Below are 19,489 nucleotides of genomic sequence, written 5' to 3'. Positions count from 1 at the left end.
GCTCACAGATGTGCATGGAGCACATTTGTCTCTTCCTGGACACAGCTCTCATGACCTTGCTGGTGCCCCCACCAGGACCCCAGGGCTAGCTGGAGCCTGTGAGGACCCTGGAGCCCTGAGGTGCCTGTCTCTTACACCTCTGCTCATCTGAGGCCTGGGTGGCTCCACCCATGTCAGGACCACGGCACGCATGTGTGGAGGGGAGGCAGGAGGGGGCACAGGAAGCCCAGGTGTGGGCAGAGGCCAAGAGGCCAGGAGCTCAGGGCTCCTTGAGCTGCCTGCCAACCCTGTGCAGGGTCCGTGCCTGGGCTGCCTGCAGAGCAAGCCTGTGGGACGGGCCCTCGTGTGTCCCTTGCCTGCAGGGTGCCATGTGCCCTGCAGCCACCGGTCCGACGCCTCACCTGGGGTGAACGAGCAGCTAGGGGTTTGGGGAAGGCGTGGGCGGTGTCTGTATTTCCCCTGGTAAGAGCCTTTGGAGTTCTGTGTCCTTTCTCTCCTGGGGTCAGGGTCCATGGTCCCAGCCGTGAAGGCCCCAGGCCCTTCCCATGGCCACTCTGAGGCCTGAGGGTGGCACCTGCCTAGGCTGAGCATGGAGCTGGGCCCAACCTGCTCCTTCCACGGCCCCATGCGGAGTGGGGGTTGGAGGGCCTGGTCGGGGTGCCTCAGAGGTCAGGGGAGGACCCCGCCTGCTGAGGCCCCCACCCAGGCCTGGCCTGAGTGTTGGTAGGGACTGCGGGATGGGTCCTGGTATCCTAGGGAGTGCAGGGCGGACCTGGCAGGCAAGGGGTTGGCTGTGGGCATTCTCCCCTGCACTGACCCAGGTCATCCTGTGGGCCCTCAGGTAGGCGCCCCTAGAGCCGCGGGGGTCGGTGCTGGGGTGCAGCTGCTTCCCTCTGTCTCAGCGCAGCCCCCTCTGCCTGTGGTGCTTTCGTGGTGACCCAGGCCAGGCCAGAGCTCCCTTGGCCTCAGGAGCTGAGGAGAGGTTTTGTCCTCTAGGGACACAAGCCCCCTGATGCTGCAGCCTCCACCTCGTGGACAAGGACCCCCACCCCACCCCGGCCACCTGCCTGGCACCTTTGACCACAGAGCACCTGCAGCCCGCACCCAGCCCCTTGCCTTTGTCCCTGAGCCCCATCCTCGCACTCCTCGGGAGCACCTCGTGCTCCAGGTGGGGCCAGTGCTAGTCACCAGCCGCTCAGGCCCTCCCAGGGTCTGCGTGCCGCCGTCTGCCCTCCGCTGTGCACGCCTGTGTCTAGGTGGTTCTCAGCGTGGAGGCCACTCTTGTGACTACAGGAAGGCTGAAGCCCTGGGTGGCGTGTGGCTCACAGTGTTGGTGCAACTTGGCATAGGCGAGGGGGGCGGCTGCTTCCGCTGCCCTGCGAGGCTCGGGTGCCTATGACTTAGTCTCCTTCTGGTTCTTCCCTCCTCCCTTCTGAAAAATGCACTATCTTATGTACACACAGGAAAACGTGGTACACATTTACACCCAAGAACCCCCCAGTCCGTCTGCAGAGCAGGCTCCTACACCACGCGGTCCCGAGGCCCCCTTCCGCCACAGGTGCCCCGTGATGACCCGGGTCCCGCCTCCTAGAGCACCAGCCTTCCCCAGCTCTGCTGCGGTGCCCGCCTCCTGTTGGTCGGGGTGGTGACCTGGGTCTTGTCTGGGTTTTTGCATGACCCAGCAGTTCCTTCCTGACGACAGTTCTGTCACATGGACCCAACATGATTCACTTGTCCAGACTCTTGGTGATGGATTTTCTAAGGTTGTGGCTAGAATATCACAAAACTTCTGGGAGCACATTTCTCTTGGGTTTGTTCCTCGGAGCGGAATTTTTGCGTCCCAGAGCAGGACGTGGCTTCTCGCTCGGGCAGCCGCGTCCTCGCCAGGCCTCCGGGTTGTGGTCTGTGTAATTCCAGCCACTCCAGCAGGCATTTCATGGTATTTTCATCTTAACCTGCAGTTTCCTGATAACCAAGGAGGCCGAGCACCTTTTCCTGCCCTTACTGGCCTCTGGCAGTGCCTGTGTCGTGAAGCACTGAGCCCTTCACGGCTTCCCTTGTGTTTTCTGCCCTGGTCTTTTGTCTGTGGCTTACAAAGCCCTCATGTGATATGTCAGTTGTCAGATCGATATGCACCGTGGCTATTTTCATAATTTCAAAATGTTTGTTTTTAAATATTTCCCAGTATCTCAGGCCACGGCTTGACTTTTCACTTTCTTGGCATCTCTGCGATGAGAACACGTTTTCAATTCTGATGAAGCCCAGCCTATCACCCGTTGGTTTTTACGTGAATGTCTTTTGTGTTCTGAGGAATCTCGCTTACCCCGGGGTCATGCAGGTGCTCTTGGGTTTTCTTCTGGAAGCTTTTACCTCTGGGTCCAGGGTCTTCTGGGTTGCCTCTCACGTGTGACGTGAGGCTGGGGTTGCGGTCTGCCCTTTCCCAGGATGGCAGGTCATTGCAGCACATGTGGGGCCTCCTTCCCATTGGCTTGTCTATGGAAAGGCAGCTTGTCACATGTGAGGGGGTCCGCCTAGACACTTCTGTTCCATTGACCTGTTTCTCTTCCCTGTCCCCTATGCCATGCCGTGCACACGGCAGTGAGCCTGGAGGTCTGGCAGGCGGCTTTCACTGTCCCCTGTGCCACGCCGTCCACACGGCAGTGAGCCTGGAGGTCTGGCAGGCGGCTTTCCCTGTCCCCTGTACCACGCCGTCCACACGGCAGTGAGCCTGGAGGTCTGGCAGGCGGCTTTCACTGTCCCCTGTGCCACGCCGTCCACACGGCAGTGAGCCTGGAGGTCTGGCAGGCGGCGTTCCCTGTCCCCTGTGCCACGCCGTCCACACGGCAGTGAGCCTGGAGGTCTGGCAGGCGGCTTTCCCTGTCCCCTGTGCCACGCCGTCCACACGGCAGTGAGCCTGGAGGTCTGGCAGGCGGCGTTCCTTCGCCATGCTCTTCTCCAGGGTCTTGGCTGTTTTAGGTCCTGCTGTGCGTTTCCATTTCTGGTCTGCAATCAGCTCTTCAATGTTCATTTTGTTGAGTCCTTAACATCAGTTTTGGGAATGCTGACTTCCTAAAGATACTGAATCTTCAGGATACAAATATGACATCGCTCTGTTTATTTTAACCTTTCTTTACAGCATTCTGGCATTATCAGTAGAAGGATTTCACAGAGTTCATTCAGTTTGTTGTTCGGCATTTGGCTTTTGTAATGCTTTTACAAATGGGTTTCACCATGTTGGCCAGGCTGGTCTCAAACTCCTGATCTTATGTGATCTGCCTGCTTTGGCCTCCCAAAGTGCTGAGATTACAGGTGTGAGCCACCATGGCCTGTTCTTTAAAACAAATTTTAAATTCTTTTCTCTCTGCTTTTGTTTGGGTAATGTCTGCTGACTTTGAGCCCTGCCTTCAAGCTCCTGACCCTTTTTGCTGTTCATTTCATCCAGGGAGTTCTGGTTCAGAGAGGATGTTTAGTTCTGGAATTTCTATGTGGTCCTTTATCCTCCATCTTTCTGCTATTACATCCATACTTGCTGTCATTTCTAAGCACGGTTAGAGTAGTTTTTTAAGAGCCTTTGCTGGCTGATGCGGTCACCTGTGGGTTCGTCGCTTGTAGCGTCTTGTTCTAATGCGAAGCCACATCTTCCTGCCGCGTCCCTGTGTCATCGCAGTCCCTATCATAAGCCAGACGTTGTGTGGAAGAGAATAGCAGAGACTAAAGCGAAGAGTCGTCTCGCCCAGAACAGCCGCTTCTCTCCCATGCCAGGCGCAGGGGCCACCGGGCTGGGGCTCAAACTAGTTCTCGCCGCCGGCAGCCCTACTCCCCGGGCTTTCTGTTGAGCACAGTGGGAAGCCGCGTCTCTTCTGCCTTCTGCGCTGGGGGAGGTGCCTCTCCCCCCTTTCCTGCCCACTGAGTGGGATCCCTGGTAGGGGGTTTGATGGGCGGGGGCTGTTCCTACTCCTGAGGAGCTCCCTGGGGACTCGGGCCATTGTTCCCACCCTTAGAATCCTGCACCCACCCCTGCCCTGCCGAGCCCACCTCCCTGGACCGGGTACTCCAGCGGTGGCTCCAACCCTCGGAATCCTGCTTCTACTCTGCCCTGCTGAGCCCTCCCTGGACTGAGTTTCTGTGTGGCTCTTTAAGGAGTTGCCATGTATCTTCTGGAACCTTCCATCTTTCTGCTGCTTACATCCACACTTGGTGTCATCTCTTAGCATGTTTAAAGAGCTTTTGCTGGAACCACCATGTTCCTTCTAGAACACGCGCCTCTCTTTCTAGGGTATAGTGTGCTGAGGTGGTCCTCAGCCCTTCTGACTGGCCTCCCAGCCTCCCCCAGTCCTGTTCCCCTGGGCATTTGGGCTGCGTCCAGCTGCCCTGCCTGCCTGGCAGTCTGGTCTCCGTGGCCCTTGGGCCACTGCGGGCCCCTCACACATGCTGTTCCAGCTCTCCGGCTCCCTTCCTGCCCCTCATGTCTCTAGCAAGCTTGGCCTTCTCAGGGAGGCCTGCCCTGGCCACCGCCTTTGAAACCACGTCCACTTCCCCACCCGCCCCAGCACCCACCCTGCTTCCCTCCTTTGCAGCAGTTCCCTCCTACGTGATACAGGAGAGACTGCTTTCGCAGGCTGGGGTCCTGTGTCCTTCCAGCCGTGTCTGGGCTTCTGAGTCTGTGCCCACATTGTTGGCTCACAGTGGGTGCGTGCACCCTGCAGACCTTCCCTAGGGCAGAGCCGGCCCCAGCCAGACTCAGTGGCCCTCACTCCGAGGCTCCTGTGCTGGGACCCGTGCCAGCCTTGGACTGCTGGGGTGGGGGCAGGCAGTGGGTGTGAAGGGCCCACAGCAGGGCTCGGGGACGGGCAGGCATGTCTGCCCGGGTGGCTTTCTCTGTTGCTCCACACGACCAGGGCAGGACATAACCCCAGCGGGGCCACCCTGGTCTGGAAGGTTCCCTCCTGCCCCATTTGCTGTCTCCACCAAGCTGTGGCTGGAATTGAGGTGCTGGAGACACTGATGGGTGGACCCGAAAGCAGATCATCGGAAGGGACTGGGCACACATGGCGTGTGCAGGCCGGGTGGAGACCTGCTGACCGGTTCATTTGACATGGAGTGGTTCATTTTTCGTCCTGTGGACAGGCTGCAGTGGGGGTGACATGGCTGACAGGTGGTGTGGGCCCAGGGTCTAGCTGACCCCTTTCCACCCCTGTGCACAGCCTCCGCCTTGGCAGCAGGCACACTGGAGGCAGACGTCTTGTGTGGCGCGGGCGCGGGCACCCAAGGTGTCATCCTTGGCAGACAGACGGTCAAACTGAGGCACAGAGGCCCCTCTGACCCTGGCTGTGGGGCTGGCCTCCTGGCCATGGGTGAGCAAGGGTCTCATGCTGCGTTTTGGCACCACCAGGTCGTGTAGGGCAGGCGGTGGCGCTGCGAGCCAAGGCCTTCGGCTTCAACGTGCTCTTCTACGACCCCTACCTGTCGGACGGTGTGGAGCGGGCGCTGGGGCTGCAGCGCGTGAGCACCCTGCAGGACCTGCTGTTCCACAGCGACTGCGTGACGCTGCACTGCGGCCTCAACGAGCACAACCACCACCTCATCAACGACTTCACCGTCAAGCAGGTGCGCGGGCCAGGGTGCAGGACTCCCTTCTGGCAGGACCAGTGTGAGGGATGGTGGGGGTGTCAGGTGGGTCCCTCCCAGCTGCCTCCTGCATCTGGGCGAGACCCTGCCCTCCTCGAGCCACACCACGGTGTCCGCCAGCCCTGCTGGAGTGAGCCCCGTCTGCACAGACAGCTTCTCCATGTTCCGAGTTCTACTTGGAACTAAAATACTCTCCATACGAGACAAAACCACAGCCCTTTGAGTACCAGATGCCTGTGAAGTCCTTGTCACTCACATAGTGGGGACAGACGCAGCTCCCTGGAGGCCTTGGGTCGGCCGTTGTGGCTTCTGTGCCGTGCCGCCAGATTCAGGTTGCGTATCTGCAGCTGGAAAGGGCTGTGCTCAGGTGGGCCTCTGCCTCAGCACTGCACTTCCCTGGAGTGGGTGGAGTTGGGGGCGGCTGGCTCCCACTGGCTCCAGGCCTATCAGGGGCTTGTATGTGCGCACTGGTGTGTGTGTACATGGGCACGTGTGTGTGGGTGCACATATGTCTGCACATTTGTATGTGCTGGTTTGTGTGTGCGTGTGTGTACACAGGTCAGGGGCCACGTGTCAGCCATCTGCCTAGACCCCTGTAGCTGCAAGGAGGATGAGGCCAGGTGCCCACGTCCCCTTTCTTTGTTGACAGAGCCTTCTAGTGGACAGGGTGTAGCACATGGACACTGGTCAGAGCCCTGCTGTCTCTGAGGACCTTGGGTGTGAGGCTGCAACGGGCAGCAACTCACCAAAGAGGAGCCACTGTGACCTGCACGGCCGCCAGCCAGACACCGGGGCTGGGTGGGCTGGCTTTGAAATGGGGGGATGCAGGAAAGCCCTGGCTGCGAAGCCAAGGGGGAGCCTCTCTCAGGGCCTTTTGCAAAAGTGCATGAAACACGAGCCTGTTCCAAAGACAGCAGCCCCTGCTGCAGGCCCCAGCTGGGGCTGGAGTCGAAAACCACGCCTCAGAGCCGACGGCCCTGGGCGTTGGGAGGCTGAAGGGGACCCAGAAAGAGGGTACCACAGGGGCCAAGCCCGGAGCCCTGCCTAGTCCTCAGCTCGGCTGGGACAGGAGGGTCGAGCTCTCTAGGAGGTGTGGGGCCGTGCAGGTCACTAAGGCCCCAGCCCCAGCCGGCCTGCCAGGGCTGTGGTGCCAAATGCCCAGGGCCTTCAGTCCGAGAGCCCTGCTGAGCCCAAGGTGGGCCTGGGCTGAGAAGGGGCCGGGGAGCTCCCCCACCCGACGGGGCACACCGCCACCCTTGCTTCCCTGGTCGCCCACCCTGCGCGGATCCCTGACTGAACCTAGCCTTGTCCTGACGTCTTCCAGATGAGACAAGGGGCCTTCCTGGTGAACACGGCCAGGGGTGGCCTGGTGGACGAGAAGGCGCTGGCCCAGGCCCTGAAGGAGGGCCGGATCCGTGGCGCAGCGCTGGACGTGCACGAGTCGGAACCCTTCAGGTGCCCCCATGGCTGGTGCCCCCCTGCTCTTCCCTGCCCACCCTCCTGCCGGCCTTGACCTCCAGACGGCGCCTCTGCCAGGCCAGGCACTGGCCTGTGCTCAGCCTCTTGCTGGCCGGCACTGGGGGAGTTTGCCATCCACTGTGTGGTGAGGATGGAGCCGTGGGCTCCAGGCCTGCATCGCCTCTGTGCTGGGAGGGACTGATGGTCCTCTGCAGCCTCTAGGCAGGGCCCCCGACCAGCCAGGAGAGCACGAGGCTCCAGTGTCTGTGAGTGGTCCCCGACAGCCCTGGCCATGGAGCCACGGGGTCACATCCAGACCTGCAGACGGACGACGCCCTGGGCTGGATGTTAGTTGCAGGAGAAGACACCCCCGGCAGGGGCAGGGGCAGGATCAGCTTGTGGGACCCACAGACCCTTTGGTGGAGAGGGGCCAGGCCAGTATGTCTCCCCATCAAGGCTGCTCCCCTGAGGGCTCGGAGATTAAATCCCACCGATATCAGGAGCCCCCAGTGGGTCTGACTGTCCCAGGCTGTGCCCTTGTGCTCAGCCCACCTGCCCAGCAGAGCGGAGGCCATGGGGTCTGCTTCCCAGGCAGGGCCCTCCCACAGGGGGTCCAGTGCCCAGCCACCTCCCCCTGAACGTGGGCGCAACACTCGGGCTGTGCTGACCATGCCGGTGCTGTTCCCAGCTTTAGCCAGGGCCCCCTGAAGGACGCACCCAACCTCATCTGCACCCCCCACGCCGCATGGTACAGCGAGCAGGCATCCATCGAGATGCGAGAGGAGGCGGCACGGGAGATCCGCAGAGCCATCACAGGTGGGCGCAGGGGCGGCTCAGTCAGGCCTGGGGAGCTCCACGGAGCTGTCGGAGGTGGGCGCAGGGTCGGCTCAGGCCTGGGGAGATCCACAGAGCCGTCAGAGGTGGGCGCAGGGGCGGCTCAGTCAGGCCTGGGGAGCTCCACGGAGCCGTCAGAGGTGGGCGCAGGGGCAGCTCAGGCCTGGGGAGATCCACAGAGCCGTCAGAGGTGGGCGCAGGGGCGGCTCGGTCAGGCCTGGGGAGCTCCACGGAGCTGTCAGAGGTGGGCACGGGGGCGGCTCAGGCGTGGGGAGATCCGCAGAGCCGTCAGAGGTGGGCGTAGGGGCGGCTCGGTCAGGCCTGGGGAGCTCCACGGAGCCATCAGAGGTGGGCGCAGGGGTAGCTCCATCAGGCCCTGTGCCCACCTGTGGCCTGGGGGCACCCTTCCTGCCAGCCCCAGGTGCTCGTGGGCTCACATCTGCCTGGCATCCGGGCCCATGTTCTGCCAGCTCAGGGCCGTGGTTCTCACTGCTCTCACCATGCCCCCAGCAGGGGCCTCTGAGGTCAAAGTCAGGCTGAGCCCTGGAGCCATGTCTTACACACAACACCTGCCGGTTGGGGCCTGTGAGCTGCTCTGGGAAGTTCCTGGGCTGAGTAGACAGGCTCCTCAGCAAGCTGGGCACATGCTCTGGGCTGGGGTTTGCCCATGCTATGAGGGCGCTGGCCCCCGACAGTACCCAGCTGTGCTGGGGAGCCCCGGGGCTGAGGGCAGGGGCACACTGCCGAGGGCTGCAGTTCGTGTCCTCAACCCCGTGGGCCACGCTCCTGGGGTCCCCTCGGAGCTACAGCTGTTCCTCCCTCCTGCGTCTCCCAGGCCGGATCCCAGACAGCCTGAAGAACTGTGTCAACAAGGACCATCTGACGGCCGCCACCCACTGGGCCAGCATGGACCCCTCGGTCGTGCACCCCGAGCTCAATGGGGCCGCCTACAGGTGAGCAGGCCTGCTGGGACCTTACCAGCCCCCATGAGCATGGGCGGCTTCCCCTGGATCCCTGCACAGCCCCTGGCAGGAGGGGCACATCTCTGCTGAGCTGGAGGATCTGGGTGGAATTGGTGCGCACCTCACCCAAAAGTCCCACAAGAACCAGGGCCCCTTGGAAGGATCCTGGGCTGGGTGACCTTCAGGGCCCAGTGGACACGGGACTGCTGGGCAGAGGCCTGTGTGGGCACGGGGGCTATGGGAGCAGGGGGCTTTGGCTGAGGTGAAGACCTCATGCTCCAGTTGCCTGGAGACACCAGGACTCCCCTCCCCTGCCCTGAGAAGTAGCTCCCGTGGGCAGGAGCGTCCTTGCAGAGGCAAGGACCCTCACCCTGACTGCGGGTCCTCCCAGAGATGCCCCCTCGGTGCTGCTGCTACTGTGAGGGCAGGCGGGGCCTGGCCAGGTTGCCTACAGGTGGGCCCCACGGCTGGACCCTCTCCCAGCAGGTACCCTCCCGGCGTGGTGGGTGTGGCCCCCACTGGCATCCCAGCTGCTGTGGAAGGCATCGTGCCCAGCGCCATGTCCCTGTCCCACGGCCTGCCCCCTGTGGCCCACCCGCCCCACGCCCCTTCTCCTGGCCAAACTGTCAAGCCCGAGGCGGATCGAGACCACGCGAGTGACCAGTTGTAGCCCGGGAGGAGCTCTCCAGCCTCGGCGCCTGGGCGGAGGGCCGGAAGCCCCTCGGACCAGAGTGTGCAGAGGAGGTGCCTGCGTGACGGCCCTGGCGCTGCAGAGACTGTCGGGCGGTGCAGGAGGCGGGTGGGCAGTGCCGGGCCCGTGTCGGTTGTTGTCGTCCGTCCCGTGGGCTCTCTGTCCTGTGTCCTTGCGTTCCTCGTTAAGCAGAAGAAGTCAGTAGTTACTCTCCCATGAACGTTCTTGTCTGTGTACAGTTTTTAGAACATTACAAAGGATCTGTTTGCTTAGCTGTCAACGAAACACCCCTGAGGGAGCATTCGGAAATGAATTGGACGTTATTTTTCCCTTTTCTGTGTTGGAACGTGCCCCGGATGAGGCAGTTGGCAAACTTCTCAGGACAATGAATCCTTCCCGTTTTTCTTTTTATGCCACACAGTGCATTGTTTTTTCTACCTGCTTGTCTTATTTTTAGAATAATTTAGAAAAACAAAACAAAAGCTGTTTTTCCTAATTTTGGCATGAACCCCCTTGTTCCAAATGAAGACGGCATCACGAAGCAGCTCCGGGAGGAGAAGCTTGGGCGGTGCCCGGCACGCCCGCTGCCCGCCGACGTCTGTCCTGGGGGCGCGGAGGGTGGCAGCATCCCCGCCTGCACCGGTGCCGTCCTGCTGATGTGGTAGGCTAGCAATATTTTGGTTAAAATCATGTTTGTGACTGTAACCATTTGTATGAATTATTTTAAAGAAATAAAAATCCCGGAAAGAGCCGGCGTGCCTGGCATCTGTTCCAGCACCTTTGTCTCACGGGGACACGGGTGAGCCTCAGTCCCGGCTGTGGTGACCTCCAGCTCAGCCTCTCTGACGTGGGCAGCCCGAGAGCGACCCAGAGACAGGGCCGTGGCAGGTTGGACAGTGGTCTCTGTGTGTGCGGGCCTGTCCCTCTGCCTGCTTCATCTCTGGGACACTGTAGGGTCCTGGCTTGGAGGCGGCCTGCTGAAGTACCCCTGAGGAAGGGGAGCACTGTGCCAGGCCGGGCCGTTGCGTTGCTGATGGCCTGACTGGCAGAGGGCCCGCCCCACGGCCCACCCGCTCCGTTCTGAGCATACCTCCCTGAGGCCGGCCTGCGACCTGGGAAGCCTGTGGGCCACAGGAGGAGGGATAGCAGACGTCAGGACCGAGGAGGCTGCGCAGACCACGGGTCGGCCAGCCCACAGAAATGTGCAAAACAGCCAAAAGGGGTCACTCCTCACCTCGGCCCACAGCCGACCCTCTTTACTGGTGTCCTCTTCGAGATCCCAGCCTCCTGGTTCCTCAGTTTCCTTGGGACGTGTGGTCCATGCATGGCAGCAGAGTCCCAGCTCATTTTCTGAGATTAACTTTGATACCAGACACCCCGAGGAGCGCTTCCAGGCAGACTCCTGCAGGGGTCCAGGTAGTGCAGGGAGGGGCTGCAGCGGGCACTGGGGAAACCCGGGTCCCTCTGGGGCGTCCCTGGCCTGAGCCTTTCCCTGCATGCAGGTGGGTGCTCCTGCCAGCCCAGTCGTCCAGACCCTGCAGCGTCAGCCCCCAGGCGTCGGCCGCCCCCGCTCCCTGTCCCGTCTAAAGCAGAAGCAGTGGGGAGGCCACTGCCTTTGGTGGGGGTGCCCCCTCCGACCTGGCTCTGCACCCTGGGGCCCGCAGTGGTCTCGGTTATGGGCAGTGGTTCCCACAGAGGGCAGCCGTGCCTCACTGACCGAGGCCTCTGCCTCCTTCCCCTCAGCAGGTGAGTGGCAGAGGACACCCAGCCCGTCTTGGACCTGCCTGGAGCCCCTCATCTTGGAGCCCCCGGACCACTGAGGGGGTGGCCTGGGCTGATGGGAAGGGTGGGTTCTGGACATGATTAAAGAGCTGGCCCTGGTTTTGCCAACACGGGCACTGGGCGTGAGGAGGGCAGCGAAGGTGACTTCAAGGCTCTGGGGTGCTGGCTGGAGCTGACGTTTTCTGATATCGTTGGTGGGGGCTGAAGAGGGTGGTGGGAAGACCCGAATTCCACACTGACTGCTGGCTTGAGTCTCCGCACAGGCAAGCCCTGGGCTGGGTCCCTGGGCCCTGGTCAGCCCCCAGGGCCGCCGAGGGTGGGGCTGCCCTCCCAGCTCCTACTGGAGACAGGCCACGCCCTGAGAGGCAGCCAGGCACCAGCAGTGTGGACTGGACGCAGGCCCGGAGGTCCCGCTCCGCTGGCCTCAGTGTTTCCAAGTCAAAGGGTCGGTTTTCCCTGCAGGAAGGGCACGCCGCCAAGGGCCGTCCGCGGTGTGAGGCTGGCGGCCAGGGAGCCAGGACTCTGAAGTGTGGCTCTGAGTCTCAGATGTAAGGGACAGAAAACAGAAAAATGTTTGCAGCCTCAAAACGAACCTCCCCTTGGTGCCGCCTCCGGGGAGCCACCGCGCCCCGCCAGGCCCCAGGAGGGGTGCTGGTAGCAGAAGGTGGTGGGGGGGCCCCAGCCTCGGTTTCCTCGCCGGTGAAATGGGCAGCACGGCTCATCTCCCTGGAGGCTGGTATCAGACTGGAGATTGTGCCAAAACCCTGAGACAAGAACGTGAAATAAGGTTTGCGTGTTGGAAGGGAAGAGATAAGCCCCTTGTGTTTGCTGACAAGCGTCTGTGTAGAAAATCCAGGAAAATCAGCCACAGCCTGCAGCTAATCCTGGACGGGCCAGGGGGCCTCACGGGGGCACCTGTGGTGCCTGCCAGCTGTCCTGCCCACCCGGGGCAGAAACAAACAAACAAAGGTGCAGACAGCGGGTGCCTGTGGCGGGATGCGTCCTGCTCTGTCCTCACGATGCAGGGTCTGGCCCGCTAGCTCGATTCTGCAGTGAGCACAGTGGCCAGAACCTGGTCCCAGCCGCCGGCACCCGGCTGGTAAAGACCGTGGGAGTGACCGGGGCCGCCCACCTCCATGGTGAACGGTGAGGCCGTCAGATGAGACGGGCTGTGCTTGTGGGGCAGGCTGTTAACTTCATAAAATACAGTGCTTTGAATACGTTTTTCCAAGTGCTATAGACTTCATCACCTTCCCAGGCAAAATTTCAGCTGCTTATGTTGAACAAGTTCAACAATTTCACCCCCAAATTTATATGGAGCAACAAAGGTCTAGGAACCTGGGCTTGTGCGACTCGGGTGTATTCAAAAGGGACAGCCACAGCCCCCTCCTGGTCTGACACCGAGGGCTCTGGGGCGGCGGATGGGGAGGTGGTGGCCCGCCGGCTTGGTGTACGTGTGCATACGTGTAGGTGCATGGGCGTCCGCCTGGTGGGCAAGCGTGGGCTTGTGCGTGTAAGCTGGGGATGTGATCGAGGGCACAGGTCCTGGGCCCTCATGGGTAAAACAAGAGCCCTCGTATGCCAACCATGGAGGCGTGGGCGGCCCCTGAACTCGGACAGCAGAGGCACAGACCACGAAGCAGAGGACACTGCCTTCGTGTGTTCGCACTTAGCCCAGAGTCCATTCAAGAAAGGTCCGAAGAAAGGGCTGAGAACAGGTGGCTGGGCACACCCTCCAGGCGGGGGAGGGCCCTGCTGGGAGCCCTGGGGCAGGAGGAGGCTGTGATTCTCAGGTCTGGCGTAGGGCTCTGGGGCAGGAGGGGTGGAACCGAGGAGGGTCAGCCAGCGGCCGCCCCAGCTCCTCGGGCTACTGTGCCTTGGTGGAGAACTCTCCTTTGGCTGCTGACAAACACCTGGGCTCTGGCCTCCCTAGACCTCCGCCCAGGCACGGGAGCAGGGGACCTGCAGGCAGCTCCGGGAACCCGGACAGGAAGTTGGGAGGGTCAGGACAGTTCTTTTGGGTGGCCCAAGCAGGGCACAGGATGGGGAGCCAGGCTCTTTGGGATCCCCACCCCAGGCTGGGCCCCCACCCCCTCCTGCCTTCTCTCCCCACTGTGGGCCCAGAACTGACCCCGAGGAGGCCAGGAAGCGCCTACCTCTCCCACCCCTGGCTGCTCTCAGCCAGAGCCCAGCTGGACTTGTAGGATTGATTTTCCAGCAAAAAACAACAGCAGAGAAGCCCAAGAGAGACCCAGCTGCACAAGCCCTCCCAGGCCTCCCCCCGCTGCCGGCACTCCCTGCAGCAAGGAAAACCATCTGGCCCCTGGGCCCTAAGCCCGGCGCCCGGAGGAGGAGCAGCTCCGCCCCCCAGGCTGGCCCTGGGCCTCTACCCGCCTGACCCGCTCCCCTCGGCATCGAGCCCCAGCAGGGACGGGGTGGCCTGGCCAGGGTGTGGCCTGAGTCGGTGTCCCCTGGCCCCTCTGAGCACCAGCACTGCTGAGTCTACCTCTGCTCCCCCAAGACCCTGACCACTCCCCTGGACAGCCTCGGCCACCCCTGGCCCGACCCTCAAACAGCAACCAAGGCCTTCCCACCAGGGTCCGAACACATCCCTGAGAGGCAGGTGATGCAACTTGAACAAGATCAAGGATAGGGAGCGGACCCTCCCTGCCTCCGACACGCAGGGCATGGGTGTGCCGGCTCCTCCAGGGCGGCCTGCTGCTGCCCGTTCTTTTTAAACCAGCTGCTGACCCCGTTGCTCAGTGGCAGCAGGACCCCACCGTGGAGGGCTCGCCACGCACTCTCCAGGTCCTTGACACAAGCTGGCTCCAGCAGGGGGGCGGGGGCCACTCAAGGAGGGGCCAGCCAGGGCTATGGATGCTGGTGGGACAGAGGGTGGGAGGAGCCAGCCTCACCACAGCACGCCCAGCCCCTGCAGGTGTCTGGAGCTCCAGCCCCCACCACTCTGTGTAGTGGGTGATCACACCTAGCAGGGCCCAGCTGCTTACCCGGAGAGTAGGTTCCGAGCAGAGCCTGGGGTCCCAGGCCAGCCTCTGCCCAGCCCCACACTCACCCGGCAGTACCTCCCTGGCACTGCCCCGCACCTGCCCACACCAACCCCAGCCCCTTCTACCTGTCCCCCACCCGCCCTGTACCTGCTCACACCTGGCCCTATCCACCTCCTCCCTCTCCAGCCGCCTGCACCTGCCCCACGAGCCCCACTGCCTCTTCTGCTGTCCCTGTCACCACCACCTTCCATGCGCTCCACATGTCCCCTCACCTGCTCACACCTGTCCGCCCCTCACCTGTCCACTCGTGGTCAAAGTCACGTGCTATCCACCCACCCCACACCTGGGGTTCACCTGGGCTGGGGTTTGCTCTCTGCTCCTGGCTGTGTGCCCTGGCTCTTCTGCCCCCTGAGGGAGACCTCCCAGGGCAAGGCACCTCCCCACCAGAAGCAGGCCCTGCCTCCCCTCTCCGCCTGCAGAGCTGAGCCAGAAGAGGCTCCTTCTATTCCAAGGGGCTCACTTGGCCTGCAGGGTCTCCATGCCCCGAGGAGCTGCTGCTCTTGCTGGGCACCCCTGCCAACCCACAGGGGACACATCTGTCCTGGAGGAGGCATTTGCTGTGGATCCCTGCCCGGGGCCTCCAGGTTACTCCCTGTTCTCCGTCACAGCGTGGCCCTCCCTCTGGCCCTGAAATCTGGGCTGCTGGCCTCTCCCTGCTCTAGCAGAGCCGTGCCAAGGCCAGGCCAAGGGCTGACACCTCCCAGCCGTGTCAGCTCAGCCTGAGCCCACAGCCAGCCCACGGGAGCTGAGGGCTGCAGCCGGGCAAGTGGCTGAGTGGCACCCACAGGCACTAGTCAGGGCCCTCTCAGTCCACTGCATCCTGAGACGCGGCTCCTGTGGGGACACGAAGGGTCTCAGGAGGAGCAATGAGGGGCGTCGTCCTGCTCAAGGCCCCAGGTTGACCTTGGGTAGGGCAGGGTCACCCTGACAGCTCCCAGCCCAGTGCCGGGGGAGGAGTCTAGGCAGGAGAAGGCCACCCTGGACATGCAGACCTGACACTGGGTGTGGCCTCTCCCCAAAAGATCCACTTCCCCACCCCCCAACTCCCTGGTCAGGGTGGGACCCTGGAGGGAGATGGAGGCCGGGAGGCAGCCAGGAGAGCTGGAGGTGGGCATCAGGGACGGAGCGGGGCTTCCTGTGGCCTCAACCCCCAGACCCAGGTGAGGAGGCCTCAGGGGCCCCTCCTGGACCTTCCTGCCCATCCAAGCCCTGCACGGCTTCCGAGGTGAGAGGTGAGAGGGGCCCTGGTGGGGCCTGGGCGGGTGTTTGTGAGCGGGGCATCCGCGTGAAGGAGCCCAGGAGGGCCTGGGACCATGGAGACACCAGCATCTCCCTTGATCAACACCAAATGACAGTCCCCCCGGCCCCCACCCTCCCTCAGGCTGCCACAGGCACTGCTGGCAGAAGCCTCATGCTTGGGCTGGCGGACGGGAGGGCCAGGCCGCTCTGATGGGGCCTCTGGGGACAGGGATTCGGGGGGCCGGGATTCTCGATTTTAACCCTAAATCCTAGCACCCCTGCAGGCCCCCTGGGTGCTGGGCACGGCTTTCCCTGGACAAAGCCCACAGGTCTGTGGGTGCCAGCGGCAGTTCTGGTAAAGACGTGGACGTGGACACCAGGGTGTGGGTATTGCCCCGGATGCAGCTGCTCTGAGGACGCCCCAGCTTGAAAGTGCCTCCCCTGTGCCCAGCGTGAGCACTGGGCTCAGCCAGTGCCACCTCCTGTGTCCAGGAGCCCTGGACATGGCCTCTTCCCCAGGACCTCAGCCAGGCGCTGTCTCCACCCACAGCCAGTTCCTCTCTGTGTCCCAGGGTCCTTCCCTATGTGTGTCCAGGCAGCGTAACGGGCGGGCATGGACAGGGCCTGGGGAGGGGACAGCTGGGTCTTCTCCCTCGACCACAGGGACAGGCCAGGCCTCACAGCCAAGCACCCCGGAGGAGCTGGCACACGCAGCTGGAGAGAGGCTGCACCCCAGCCTGCTGCTGACCCCACACAGACCTCGGAAATGGATTGGAAGACAGAGGCAAACTTACGGGGCAGCTGGGCGCGGCATTCACAGTCGGGACTCAGCTCTTTCAGATCCCAGCACTGCCAGCTAGGAGGGACGATGGAGAAAGAAAAGGCACCATTTTCAACAGCAGCAAAAACCGTGCACTTCTAGGAGCAAACAGCGGGCGGGTCCCTACCAGTTAGAGAGGGCCTGAGGCCACCGAGGGCTGCAGCCCAGCAGGAGGCCGGTCTGTCCCAGGCAGCACGAGGCATCGTCCCCCGCGCTGGCGCGGCCACGGCGGGGCGATTAAAACACCAGAGAACCCTGGAACCAGGTAGACTGATTGTGACGTTCACGTGGAAAAGTGAGAAAACCAAGGCAGTTCTGGAACAAAGGAGCAGCAGCAGAACTGCGGCCACCAGGTTTTAGCGTCACCGGGAGGCCGCAGCCGCTCAGCCCCGTGGGGCCGCTGTGTGGATCAGTCACCGTGAAAGACGGCGGCAAGCGCACAGGCGTTACAGACACGCTGAAGGGGACGTCTCAAATTCGTGGGGGATTAGGGCCAAATAAACAGTGTGAAGCCTCCTCCCGGGACTGTGTCCTGCAGACAGCGCCGTCTAATGTTTCGGGGACCCCTGCATCAGGCCGAGGTCGTGGGGTCACACAGCAGCATTTCTCTGCATTTCTGGCCAGTGACTGAGCAGAAGGATGTGTCTCGGCTCCGGGGTGAGGCAGTGAAAACCCAACGTGCTGAAGAATTCTTACAGGCCAGCAATAAAAAGATAAACAGCTGAGTTTAAAAATGGGCAGAGGATCTGAATAGAGGTTTTTTCAAATCATGTAAACAGCAGCCAACAGGCTCAGGACAAGGTGCCTAACACCGTGAGCCACCAGGAAACGCAAATCAAAACCACACGAGGCCCCACCTCACACCCACTGGGATGTCTGGAGCCAGAAGCGTCAGCGGCGTCAGGGCAGAGACACGGGAACCTGGCGTGCAGCAGCGCGAGACAGTGTGGCCGTTCTGTTCTTCAAAGTGTGAAGTCGAATTTCCACATGACCCAGCAATCACACGCCTGGGGACACGTCCCTGAGAATCAGAAATACGTGTCCACACAAAAGGTCATCCACAAATGTTCCCAGTAGCATTATCTGCAGTAGCCCCAATGTGGGCACAGCTACGTGCCCGTCGGCTGATGGGCAGATGGACACACTGTGGCCTGGCCCCACGATCTGCAGTAGCCCCAACGTGGGCACAGCTACATGCCCGTCGGCTGATGGGCAGATAGACACGCTGTGGCCTGGCCCCACGATACCACTCACCTGCAGCTGTGGCCCACGCGGCAAAGCCAACGAACCTCGAAAACATTTGCCAAGTGGAAGAGGTCAGACGCGGACTGCCACAGATCACGAGGCCACTTATGTCAAATGTCTGGAATGGGCAGGTCCGTGGCGACACCGTGTAGGCTCCCGGCTGCCTGGGCCAGGGGAGAGGGCACAGCTGGGAGAAAACGGGACGTGTCTTAGTCCATCCCCGCTGCTATGACCAAACACCTCAGACCAGGTAATGTACAAGCAACAGAAATGTATTTCCTCAGTTCTTAAGATCCAGGAAGTCCAAGATCCAGGAGCCGGCAGGCCAGGGTCTGCGGAGGGCAGCTCCGAGGGTGCTCCAGCCTCACAGCAGAACCAGGAGGGAAAGCAGCCCAGCTACTTCCTTCCAGCCCTTTTATGAGGGCCCTGAGGGCAGAAGCATTGCAGGGTGGGCCCCTGAGGCACCACTGGGACCAGAGTGCTCACAGCCTGTCTGTTCCCCCAGATCCTGGCCCAGCCTGTCTCGGCCGCCCCAGTCACAGTCAGGCAGGCGTGGGCGCAGCCCCACCCATTGCTCCCGAGGGGGCATGTGGTGGGCCTTGGTGGCATCCACACGCTACTGACCCTGCAGGCCATGGTGGCCTCCGCCCGGGTTTCAAAGTGTGTTGTTGACAGCCTTGGGGCCCAGGCAGAGACTCATCATGGGGGCGGAGCTGCCTTGGCGTCCCCACCCTGGCAATGCCCAGGGAGGCGAGGCAGGGGCTGCCTCCAAGGCCCCAGGACTTCAGGGCCACCAACGAGCAACCACAGCTCGGGAGAGCTGCAGGCAGGAGACTCTGACCCACGAGTGCCGCGTGGGCTGAGCCCAGAGAAGCCGTGGGGCCCAGCCCTGCCCCGTGTGGCTGCAAGGTGGGCATGGATTCCACGGTCGTCCCCGAGCCTGAGTGCCACCCTGTCTGCCCTGCTGCGTGTGGACTTCCCTGGGTTTGCTCTTGTCTTTTCTTGCCTATTTCTCCCTTTTGGAATAGAAATGTCTGTCGTGAACCGGCCCCACTGCATTTGGGAAGCACATAACTTGCTTGATTTCAGGGGCTCACAGCTGCAGGGGAGCCTGCCTTCGATGAGACTCGGAGCTTCAGAGCTGTGAGTTGGTGCTAGGATGAGTTAAGGCTCTGGGGCAGCTGGGATGGAATGAATGTATTTTTTGATGTTTAATACCGAGTGTCACCTTGACTGGATTGAAGGGTGCACAGCACCGATCCTGGGTGTGTCTGTGAGGTGCTGCCAAAGGAGATCACCATTTGAGGCAGTGGACTGGGAGAGGCAGACCCCCGCTCCGTCTGGGTGGGCACCGTCTCACCAGCCGCCGGCGCGGCCGGGGTGGAGCAGGCAGAGGCACGTGGAAGGGCTGGACTGGCTGAGCCTTCCGGCCTCCGTCTCCCTCCTGTGTGGGATGCTTCCTGCTCTCCGGCCTCGGACTCCAGGTTCTTCAGCTGTGGGGCTCTTGGACTCACCCCGGTGGTTTGTCGGGGGCTCTCGGGGCTTCGGCCACAGACACAGCTGCTGTCGGCGTCCCCGCTGCTGAGGTCTGGGGCCTGGGACTGGCTTCCTGGCGCCTCAGCTTGCAGACGGCCAATCGTGGGACGTCACCTTGTGATCGTGTGAGTCAGTTCCCCTCAGAAACCCCCTTCTCAGATGCGTCTACGCTCTCAGCCCTGTCCCTCCAGAGGACGCTGACTTGCCCGATTCTGCGGGAAGGGCG

The 19,489-nt window shown here is 62.2% G+C and overlaps 1 protein-coding gene across 9 annotated transcripts in view; it reads left to right on the top strand.

Moving 5' to 3' along the window:
- Window positions 1-10,322, top strand: part of CTBP1 (C-terminal binding protein 1) — a 35,287-nt gene extending 24,965 nt beyond the window's left edge. For 7 of the 9 annotated variants that reach the window (XM_074395767.1, XM_039468102.2, XM_039468105.2 and 4 more), the window contains 5 exons: window positions 5,393-5,607; window positions 6,953-7,083; window positions 7,775-7,902; window positions 8,756-8,873; window positions 9,366-10,322. In XM_074395767.1, the coding sequence (XP_074251868.1) occupies window positions 5,393-5,607; window positions 6,953-7,083; window positions 7,775-7,902; window positions 8,756-8,873; window positions 9,366-9,552 (779 nt within the window). In that variant the 3' untranslated portion in view covers window positions 9,553-10,322. The remainder of the gene's footprint in view (window positions 1-5,392; window positions 5,608-6,952; window positions 7,084-7,774; window positions 7,903-8,755; window positions 8,874-9,365) is intronic. The other 2 variants (XM_039468104.2, XM_039468109.2) reach the window with 1 other exon arrangement.
- Window positions 10,323-19,489: the final 9,167 nt, after the last annotated feature.

Source organism: Saimiri boliviensis, chromosome 3, assembly GCF_048565385.1.
Source record: "Saimiri boliviensis isolate mSaiBol1 chromosome 3, mSaiBol1.pri, whole genome shotgun sequence".
Classification (NCBI taxonomy): Eukaryota; Metazoa; Chordata; class Mammalia; order Primates; family Cebidae; genus Saimiri; species Saimiri boliviensis.
Note: the sequence above shows the minus strand (reverse complement) of the source record. Positions and strands in the feature narration are given on the sequence as shown.